Source organism: Gymnodraco acuticeps, unplaced genomic scaffold, assembly GCF_902827175.1.
Source record: "Gymnodraco acuticeps unplaced genomic scaffold, fGymAcu1.1, whole genome shotgun sequence".
Taxonomy (NCBI): Eukaryota; Metazoa; Chordata; class Actinopteri; order Perciformes; family Bathydraconidae; genus Gymnodraco; species Gymnodraco acuticeps.
The window spans coordinates 1-11772 of NW_022991630.1; the positions used below are offsets into that span (position 1 = coordinate 1).

Genomic DNA, 11772 nt, shown 5'->3' on the forward strand with positions numbered 1-11772 from the left:
ATGAGAGAAGTAGAAAGTACAGGTATTTGGGTTCAACATGTGAGAAGTAGAAAGTACAGGTATTTGTGTTCAACATGTGAGAAGTAGAAAGTACAGGTATTTGAGTTCAACATGTAAGAAGTAGAAAGTACAGGTATTTGTGTTCAACATGTGAGAAGTAGAAAGTTCATGTATTTGTGTTCAACATGTGAGAAGTAGAAAGTACAGGTATTTGAGTTCAACATGTGAGAAGTAGAAAGTACAGGTATTTGAGTTCAACATGAGAGAAGTAGAAAGTACAGGTATTTGGGTTCAACATGTAAGAAGTAGAAAGTACAGGTATTTGTGTTCAACATGTAAGAAGTAGAAAGTACAGTATTTAGTGTTGTTCAACATGTAAGAAGTAGAAAGTACAGGTATTTGTGTTCAACATGTAAGAAGTAGAAAGTACAGGTATTTGTGTTCAACATGAAGAAAGTAGAAAGTACAGGTACTTGAGTTCAACATGTATCTAAGTAAAGAAATACAGGTATTTGGGTTCAACATGTAAGAAGTAGAAAGTACAGGTATTTGGGTTCAACATGTGAGAAGTAGAAAGTACAGGTATTTGTTCAACATGTAAGAAGTAGAAAGTACAGGTATTTCAGTTCAACATGTAAGAAGTAGAAAGTACAGGTATTTGGGTTCAACATGTAAGAAGTAGAAAGTACAGGTATTTGGGTTCAACATGTGAGAAGTAGAAAGTACAGGTATTTGTGTTCAACATGTAAGAAGTAGAAAGTACAGGTATTTGAGTTCAACATGAAGAAGTAGAAAGTACAGGTATTTGGTTCAACATGTAGAAGTAGAAAGTACAGGTATTTGTGTTCAACATGTAAGAAGTAGAAAGTACAGGTATTTGAGTTCAACATGTGAGAAGTAGAAAGTACAGGTATTTCAGTTCAACATGTAAGAAGTAGAAAGTACAGGTATTTGAGTTCAACATGTGAGAAGTAGAAAGTACAGGTATTTGTGTTCAACATGTGAGAAGTAGAAAGTACAGGTATTGAGTTCAACATGTGAGAAGTAGAAAGTACAGGTATTGGGTTCAACATGTAAGAAGTAGAAAGTACAGGTATTTGAGTTCACATGTAAGAAGTAGAAAGTACAGTATTTGTGTTCAACAGGTTAGATAGAAAGTACAGGTATTTGTGTTTCAACATGTTAAGAAGTAGAAAGTGACAGGTATTTGGTTCAACATGTAAGAAGTAGAAAGTACAGGTATTTGAGTTCAACATGTGAGAAGTAGAAAGTACAGGTATTTGAGTTCAACATGTAAGAAGTAGAAAGTACAGGTATTGGGTTCAAACATGTAAGAAGTAGAAAGTACAGGTATTTGGGTTCAACAGTGTAAGAAGTAGAAAGTACAGGTATTGAGTTCAACATGTGAGAAGTAGAAAGTACAGGTATTTGGGTTCAACATGTGAGAGTAGAAAGTACAGGTATTTGAGTTCAACATGTAAGAAGTAGAAAGTACAGTATTGGGTTCAACATGTGAGAAGTAGAAAGTACAGGTATTTGGGTTCAACATGTAAGAAGTAGAAAGTACAGGTATTTGGGTTCAACATGTAAGAAGTAGAAAGTACAGGTATTTGAGTTCAACATGTGAGAAGTAGAAAGTACAGGTATTTGAGTTCAACATGTAAGAAGTAGAAAGTACAGGTATTTGGGTTCAACATGTAAGAAGTAGAAAGTACAGGTATTTGAGTTCAACATGTAAGAAGTAGAAAGTACAGGTATTTGAGTTCAACATGTGAGAAGTAGAAAGTACAGGTATTTGGGTTCAACATGTAAGAAGTCAAAGTTAAAAGTCGTCAGAAAAATAAGTATGGGAGTAAAGTACTGATACCAGAAAAATGTAACATATAAGGTTAGATTTAGTTATGAAGGATCCTCACTGATGATTTGTTATTGCTCTCCTCAGATTAGAGATATTCTTCTTAACAGTGACGACAGTGATGATGACAATGAAGAGGCTTCAGTAGACTCGGACGATTCGTTCAGAACTACTGATGGATCCGGATCATCATTTGAGAACCCCTTTGATTGTGAGTAACAGTAGTATCATTAGTGTCTACTTTAAAGAGTCCTCTCCTGTTGATGTTCGGGTGTACATCAGTATGTAGTGTCTCTACTTTAAAGAGTCCTCTCCTGCTGATGTTCAGGTGTATATCAGTATGTAGTGTCTCTACTTTAAAGAGTCCTCTCCTGCTGATATTCAGGTGTATATCAGTATGTAGTGTCTCTACTTTAAAGAGTCCTCTCCTGCTGATGGTCAGGTGTATATCAGTATGTAGTGTCTCTACTTTAAAGAGTCCTCTCCTGCTGGTGTTCAGGTGTATATCAGTATATAGTGTCTCTACTTTAAAGAGTCCTCTCCTGCTGATATTCAGGTGTATATCAGTATATAGTGTCTCTACTTTAAAGAGTCCTCTCCTGCTGATATTCAGGTGTATATCAGTATGTAGTGTCTCTACTTTAAAGAGTCCTCTCCTGCTGATGTTCAGGTGTATATCAGTATGTATTGTCTCTACTTTAAAGAGTCCTCTCCTGCTGTTGTTCAGGTGTATATCAGTATATAGTGTCTCTACTTTAAAGAGTCCTCTCCTGCTGATGTTCAGGTGTGTATCAGTATGTAGTGTCTCTACTTTAAAGAGTCCTCTCCTGCTGATGTTCAGGTGTATATCAGTATGTAGTGTCTCTACTTTAAAGAGTCCTCTCCTGCTGATATTCAGGTGTATATCAGTATGTAGTGTCTCTACTTTAAAGAGTCCTCTCCTGCTGATGGTCAGGTGTATATCAGTATGTAGTGTCTCTACTTTAAAGAGTCCTCTCCTGCTGATGTTCAGGTGTATATCAGTATGTAGTGTCTCTACTTTAAAGAGTCCTCTCCTGCTGATATTCAGGTGTATATCAGTATGTAGTGTCTCTACTTTAAAGAGTCCTCTCCTGCTGATGGTCAGGTGTATATCAGTATGTAGTGTCTCTACTTTAAAGAGTCCTCTCCTGCTGATTATTCAGGTAGTATATCAGTATGTAGTGTCTCTACTTTAAAGAGTCCTCTCCTGCTGATGTTCAGGTTGTATATCAGTATGTAGTGTCTCTACTTTAAAGAGTCCTCTCCTGCTGATGGTCAGGTGGTATATCAGTATGTAGTGTCTCTACTTTAAGAGTCCTCTCCTGCTGATGTTCAGGTGTATATCAGTATGTAGTGTCCTCTACTTTAAAGAGTCCTCTCCATGCTGATGTTCAGGGTATATCAGTAGTAGTGTCTCTACTTTAAAGAGTCCTCTCCTGCTGATATTCAGGTGTATATCAGCATGTAGTGTCTCTACTTTAAAAGGAGTCCTCTCCTGCTGATGTTCAGGTGTATATCAGTATGTAGTGTCTCTACTTTAAAGAGTCCTCTCCTGCTGATGTTCAGGTGTATATCAGTATGTAGTGTCTCTACTTTAAAGAGTCCTCTCCTGCTGATGTTCAGGTGTATATCAGTATGTAGTGTCTCTACTTTAAAGAGTCCTCTCCTGCTGATGTTCAGGTGTATATCAGTATGTAGTGTCTCTACTTTAAAGAGTCCTCTCCTGCTGGTGTTTAGGTGTATATCAGTATGTAGTGTCTCTACTTTAAAGAGTCCTCTCCTGCTGGTGTTTAGGTGTATATCAGTATGTAGTGTCTCTACTTTAAAGAGTCCTCTCCTGCTGGTGTTTAGGTGTATATCAGTATATAGTGTCTCTACTTTAAAGAGTCCTCTCCTGCTGGTGTTTAGGTGTATATCAGTATGTAGTGTCTCTACTTTAAAGAGTCCTCTCCAGCTGGTGTTTAGGTGTATATCAGTATGTAGTGTCTCCATGCTTTAATGTTCAAAAAGCTCTTTATTTTTTAATAAAATACAATTGTGTTGTGTTCGCAGTGAGCCCTTCGGATGATGACAGTCGGGCCCTGCAGGCGCTCAGCGACCGATGGTTCTCCTGACGGGACGACATTACACAATATACCCCCCCCCTCTCTTTTTAAAGCATCATTTCTCTCTCTTAAGGTTGAGTCGACTGAACTCTGATAACATTTCCTGGAGGACGACGATGATGTCTGTGAGATCTTCGCTATTTTATTTTTAGAGGAAGCACGGTGATGATGAATAAATATTTCCCAGAGTTCTTGGGGCTCGACATGCTTTCTGCTTCCTTTCAGTCGGAGAAATTATTTGTGTCCGGATTATTGCCCCTCGTCCCCGTGGAAGGAGTTTTTAATATTTTTCTGCTGGAAATGAGACGTTTTTTCACGTCGTGAGATCAGAGCAGAATTTCCTTTCCTTACAAACAACCAAGACATGTCAAAAAAGAGCTCGTCGTCAGTCAGTGTTAATCTAAAATAAAAAAAACTAATCTAAATTCACTTTTGCCCGCTCTTTATCCCTTTACTACTCTTTCTTCAACAGCAATAACAACTGCACGTTGTTTTATCCTTTAAACACGCACAGAACATATTAAGATCCTATAATAACAGTTAAAGATATTATGAATTAAAAGGGTTTCTTTTCACAGTTTGATCGCACAGGTTTACTGGAAACAAAGACTTTCTTATTTGCAAATATAAGAAACTTCTCTACATTTCCATGAACGAAATAAAAACTTGTGTGCTCTTTTCGGTTAAATTCAAAATGCCAGATCTACTACACTGTACTTTTAACGATAAATATAATTTCCCCACGGAATTAATTATAATGCATGTTAATATGGATACCCTGGGTGTGTCATATATTACAATTTACATTATATTTTAATGTAATTTATTTTAGCTTATCTTTTATAGGGTTTTTTTCAAGTTGGGAAAATTAAAATGAGTTTTTTTAAGTATCAATATTTGCTGTTAGCCCCCTGGATCCTCCTTATAAATAGAAAATGGCCTTAATGTCCAACTTTTCTGAAGACAGAAAACCTGCAGAGTGAGTTAGTTTTTCAAAAACGTTGAAAACAGATTACGTTAAGAAAAATGTAAAAAAACAATGTTCTTTATGGGCCGTGTTGTTTAGTTGGAGGGTTTTAGCAGCAGATAATAACAAGAACATCTCAAAATGGGATCAAAGACAGTAAAACATGAGAAATAAAAACATTACGTTGCTGTGACCTTACATGTGGTGTTACAGTTTGTCAGTATCTAGTGTCTACTTTAAAGAGTCCTCTCCTGCTGATGTTCAGGTGTATATCAGTATGTAGTGTCTCTACTTTAAAGAGTCCTCTCCTGCTGATGTTCAGGTGTATATCAGTATGTAGTGTCTCTACTTTAAAGAGTCCTCTCCTGCTGACGTTCAGGTGTATATCAGTATGTAGTGTCTCTACTTTAAAGAGTCCTCTCCTGCTGATGTTCAGGTGTATATCAGTATGTAATGTCTCTACTTTAAAGAGTCCTCTCCTGCTGATGTTCAGGTGTATATCAGTATGTAGTGTCTCTACTTTAAAGAGTCCTCTACTGCTGATGTTCAGGTGTATATCAGTATGTAGTGTCTCTACTTTAAAGAGTCCTCCCCTGCTGATGTTCAGGTGTATATCAGTATGTAGTGTCTCTACTTTAAAGAGTCCTCTCCTGCTGATGTTCAGGTGTATATCAGTATATAGTGTCTCTACTTTAAAGAGTCATCTCCTGCTGATGTTCAGGTGTATATCAGTATGTAGTGTCTCTACTTTAAAGAGTCCTCTCCTGCTGATGTTCAGGTGTATATCAGTATGTAGTGTCTCTACTTTAAAGAGTCCTCTCCTGCTGATGTTCAGGTGCATATCAGTATGTAGTGTCTCTACTTTAAAGAGTCCTCTCCTGCTGATGTTCAGGTGTATATCAGTATGTAGTGTCTCTACTTTAAAGAGTCCTCTCCTGCTGATGTTCAGGTGTATATCAGTATGTAGTGTCTCTACTTTAAAGAGTCCTCTCCTGCTGATGTTCAGGTGTATATCAGTATGTAGTGTCTGTACTTTAAAGAGTCCTCTCCTGCTGATGTTCAGGTGTATATCAGTATGTAGTGTCTCTACTTTAAAGAGTCCTCTCCTGCTGATGATACGTGACACAGTCCTTTAGTGTATGTCATCACAAAACAGCAATTAATTAAAAGGGAATTACTATTAATTACAATATAATCTGTGAATTAGTTGTTTTGTACAAAAATGACAGTCCATCTTCACGACTTGCGACACACAATCTGCACCAGAGGATCCGGGATTTCTTCCACATCTGTTTTTGTTTACTGGTTTGTTTATCTGTGACTAATACTTGTGCTGAACAGAAAACATGGATTACAACTAAATTCAATGTGTGAGAAATACAACTTTGTTTCCAACATGATCTCAGGGTTTGGCTATACTGAATGTACTACGTTTCTATTCAGAGGATGTTAGTCTACCATTGACAACCTTAATTCATGTTTATTAAGAAGTTATATAAGTATTTCAAACAGCAGCTTTTTGTAGTCATCGAATCTACAGTTTTATAAAAGATCGTGATGTTTATGAAATTGTTGTGAATGGTTTATGAGATTCTGTTCAGTTTGTCACTTCTACTTTCATAATAAAAACTCCTTTCTTGTGACTCTTTTCTTCAGACTTTCAGGAGTTCAAATGCTTCTTAGCAGCACAACTTCTATCTGCAAATGAACCGGGAAATAAAACACAATTATGAAATAACCTGAGGGTCTCTGGTTTGATTCCCAGCTTGTTTTCATTGTTATTTCACTGAACTGTCAAATTATCGATGTGGCAAGGTCCAGGGAGGAACCCCTCAGAAGCAAACTCCATCTAATTTGTTATGGAAAGAGTGAGGCTGTGAGGATGATTGCTAACACATCCCTCGTTGGAAGAAATGTGTCAATCATAGACCTATCTGCACACAGTAGGATTGATCCGCACCAAAGAAAACATTTTCAGTCTGTTTGATAAAACCTTTGAGAGGGTTTTGCATTATAGTCCAGCAGATATGTGAAATATCTGAAAGAATTGTGCTTTTGATGATAAAAACATGAAATTTGGCACACTGTTAGAGCATGCCCTAAGGAACATTTTTGGCTATAGAGATGTGAAGTCCCTCCCCTTCCGGGAGCCTCCATGGGACCCCGGAAGCGGAAAATTATACATTGAAGTCAATGGAGAGAGAAAAGTTATCTTTTGATCCCGTTTGAATTGTGCCACGAATGACACACATGATGTTTGTCAATTTAAAAGACCATTTTGCAAGTCAAAAAAATACAAATGTGTCGTAAAACTGTGAAGTTACACATTTTTTTGTGTGAAACCGCTCAGTGAACTACAGGTCTCTGGTCTCGCACAATACACGTCAACATCACAAAGATGGCCGTCATGTTAGCACATTTCACCTGTTTCTTTCAGAATGAGGCGAAAAGTATAAAACGAGGTGAAAATCACTACAAGTCTGGGCATGTTGAGAGCTGTACATACACGAAAGGGGAGTTAGTCGGTTCTGTAAGAGCCAGCGGGACCGGCTTTACAAGGTTTCGGTGAGTAATATGAGTGCAATGTTTAACGTTAATGTCAGCTAGCTAACAAGGTACACTAACGTGTTTTGTTTTAGCAACTAGTTTTCTCCTTAAAGTCCACCAGCGCATCCACACGGGAGAGAAACCATACAGCTGTGAAGAGTGTGGGAAAATGTTCACTACATCAGGTAACCTCACAATCCATCGTCGTATTCACACTGGAGAGAAACCATACAGCTGTGAACAGTGTGGGAAAACGTTTTCTACATCATGTAACCTCACAATCCATCGTCGTATTCACACTGGAGAGAAACCATACTAGTGTGAAGAGTGTGGGAAAAGTTTCACTGCATCAAGTCACCTCACAATCCACCGTCGTATTCACACTGGAGAGAAACCATTCAGCTGTGAAGAGTGTGGGGAAAGTTTCACTACATCAAGTCACCTCACAATCCATCGTCGTATTAACACTGGAGAGAAACCATTCAGCTGTGACCAGTTTGACAAGTCATTCGCTAGATTACGTCATTTTAAGATCCATCACCACATTCACACGGGAGAAAAACCGTACTGGTGTGACTCATGGTAGTAGTCTTAAAGTCCACCAGCGCACTCACTCTGCCTCCATCTGATCCTTTTCTGAGTCAAGCTAGCATTCCACCTGCTTTTGTCCAAATGTAAAGCTGACCAACGGTGACTAAAGTCACGTTCTAATAAACAAGTTTTTATGGACTACATTCAGACCTCCCAAAACCCTGCTGTCCTCACACACTTAGCTCTATATGTGAGTGTTATGGTTAATACAAACGTTTTTTTATTTAAATAGAGCAGCCTTTTCACATTTTTCTGTATGTAAAGAAAAATGGAATCTCATCTTGTTTCATCTTCATGTTAATTTTCAGTGAGCATTTTTTATTTGACATTCATATTCTCTGTTTCTATTGCTCATTACTGAATGTTTACCGTAGAGGTAGGTGAGGGGTTCACACCTTCCTCCTGTTGTCCCTTAAGGTTTCACATAAAGTCTAAGAGTTGCAGAACAATTACTTCACATTTACATTTCTAAATGCATGCTCCAATCATTTGGAGGAGGGGAGGGTCTGCAGGAAGTGGGGAGGGGTGTGAATGAGGGTTATATTTGGGGTTAGAGCTGCAGAGAAAATATTCTCTTTATTCTTAGAATTTTTACTTTTTTTTCAGAATGTTGACTTTTTTCAAATTTCTGACTTTCAAAGTATTTTATTTATTTCAGAATTTCTTTTTTTTATTACTGAATTCTGAATTTTTTTCTCAGTATTTCATTTATTTTCAGAATGTTATACTGGTGTGAAGAGTGTGGGAAAACGTTCACTAGATCAGATCAACTCAAAACACATCACCCTATTCACACGGGAGAGAAACCATACTGGGGTGCAGAGTGTGGGAAAAGCTTTTCGAGAGGTAGTAATCCATGAGTGCTCACAATGCAACTCTGAGAGCAAAGCTAGCTGTTTCCTCCTCCTGGTGTCCTGAGAGCTGTATTGTTATATTTTAAGTCTTTCTCAATTAAAATCTGACCAACTGTTATTATTTTTCTAACCAGCATTCACACTATGCCAACACGAGGCCACAGAGATGCTGCTTCTCCTGATTTAATTCATGTATGTAATAGTTACTGATCTATAAAGAAATGTTCTACTATGCTGTGTTTCAACCATGGTTTTCTTATAGCCTGTTATGCTTCAGTTAAAAAGTTACTGTTTCTCCTTTTATGAAATGTTCAATGTCCCGGGTTAAACTGCTAGCCTCGTTAAGCTTCATTGAAGGGATTTTGTTTTACTGTTCATTAATCTCCAGAGTAGTTTTCTCTAATAATCTGTTTGGTTAATAAAATATTGTGACTGGAAACTTCTTCTGGATGTTTTTGATAGTTCCTGTTTCCAGTAAGCAGTCTGTTCTACTGTCGCTCCTTTTTGCTAATGTTGGGCTTTCCTCATAAGAACTCACTCTTCACTACTTTCCCATGTTTGTGCCCCCCCTTGTCTTTCAGGTTTTAATGAAGGATAGTTTAACTGTGAAGGAGCTGTGATCAGTGTGTGAACCAAATGACTAAAAGCATATTCAGAGACAGAGAACAAGCTTTTGGATAAGTTTCCTTTTTTATTATGAAATGAAACAAAACATGTCAGATACTTGTTTCTATTCGTGGGAAAACTTGCAAAGGTTTAATTGAAAAAACAACAATAAAACTAAACAAAAAGTATATACATTTGTAAAAAAAAGTGAAAAATACACAAAGTTGGTAAATATAATGTTGAAAAAAATAAATGTATTTAGCACAAAAACCCCAAAAAGCGTACACAATGGTATATGCAACAGTCGAATATGATTTTTTTTTAAAATCAGGGTTAATTAGTGTTAATAGTTGTATAATTATTATATTTAATTCATACTTGTTGTGAACCAGACTTTGTTTTTCCAATATATATAATATGTTGTACTGATTTGTATGAATGCTGCATATTATCACCAGTAACTATTAAAGAATATCATAACACAGTATGTGTGTCTGTGTGTGTTGTGTTCATACAGTCTGATTGTTCTGATCAGGTTCTGATGCACTCAGGTTTACTCACCTACAGAAAAAGGACCCTCTGCTCTACATGACCTACAAATAATAATCAGAGTAATAATGGTAAAGTATTTTCTAACTTAAATTGAAATAGACCAGTTCAGTTTTAAAGTAATTAAACAGCCACACATCACAATAAAGCAAGCACACAAAGAAAACGAACACACAGATGTTAATTATTTATTATTTATTGTCAAAATTAACTATCTAAATGTACATTAAAAAAATAAAAATATATACTAGAAAAATTAAAAAAAACACTTGTTTATACATTTGAATGTATTTTTTAATAATACAATAACGTAATAAAAACAAACTTGAAAAATAATATATAATAGCAATTTAAAATAAAGATAATTACAAATACAACATGTTTTACCATACATAAATATATATATAACACAAGAAGTTGATACAAATGTAATTACTAAATATTTTTTATAATTTAAAATTGGCAAAAAAAAACGTTATAACAGACAATCAAAACTAATTATAACAATAACGTAAAACAACAAATACATGCTATTTTTTTATAAACCAAAAGCATTTTCTTCATAACCTCAAAGAAATGTATTATTGTAGTATAACCAGCAGGGGGAGTGCTTTTACGTAGATTTACTTGTTCTCATCTGTTGCTCCGTGCTCCTCTCGCTCTCCTGCTAGCTGCCTGGCTGCTGAGCACAGATCCCTTAAAGGGAAAGGGCCGGTGCAATTTTTGTCATCCTACTTTCATTTATTTTATTCTTAAAGGGATGATATCATTGACCAATTTTAAACTCGTATTTTAATGAAATAACTTCTCAATTACTTTTATGCTTTTTAATATTTTACTAATATGTATTTGAAACGTATACACTTTCATGAATGTATTTGCTATGTTTTAATGTGGGTTACATATGTATTTAGGAAAACAAACAACCGTATAGGATTAAAATAAAGACTTCCCTCATTCTCAGACAGATCAACCAACACATCCTCACTCCCAGGTCGGCCTATGTTGACGTTATGTCAAGTCCCCTGTCGGCTTTTTCCAACGCAAGGGGGGGGGGCCTTAGCGTCCATTTTCAACGCAAGGGGGGGGGCCCTTAGCGTCCATTTTCAGCTTTCCGGGATGTCCATATGCTTCTATAGACGCTCATGGAAGCACGGCATTCGTTTGTGTCGGCTGCCCTTAAAGGCAATGTGAGCGTCCATTCTCATTGGATAACGGAAAATTGTACACCCGGAAGTAAGTATTCCCCTTACTGTCGATTGATTTTACAGTGATATCTGCACTACTCATCGACTAAAAAACACCAGATTATCCTTGTTAATGACACAACATTGATTGGTTTAAATTGTGTGCAATTGTAACCAATGTATAACTTCACTTGTTTATATTTCAGTAAAATCATTGTCCATACTTTATTTGTAAAACTTGTCACTGTCACTTTATTTTTTAGATGCTTTTATTTTTGAAAAGTACGTTTTATTTTGGTACTCATGGCACCGGCACATTTCTGCAGACTCGCGCTACTTTCCTCAGTTAGCTTCAGGCCCCACTGAGGAGAAGTAAGTGGAACGAGTGGTGTCATAAATGTTGTATTTTATATGTTAATAGATTGTTTAATGTTACACTTCACACAAGCCAAACCTATTTGCAGTTAATATCTATATTTTGCCGTGTGTG

General features: G+C 36.6%; 1 protein-coding gene across 1 annotated transcript; it reads left to right on the top strand.

Annotated features, from left to right (window-relative positions):
* Window positions 1-1942: 1942 nt before the first annotated feature.
* On the top strand, window positions 1943-3990 carry LOC117534119 (DDB1- and CUL4-associated factor 1-like; the record flags this gene model as incomplete). The annotated part of the gene is given in 2 exon segments (XM_034198178.1): window positions 1943-2066; window positions 3929-3990. Coding segments are annotated over 2 exon segments (186 nt in total), but the record flags the coding sequence as incomplete, so codon positions are not given.
* Window positions 3991-11772: the final 7782 nt, after the last annotated feature.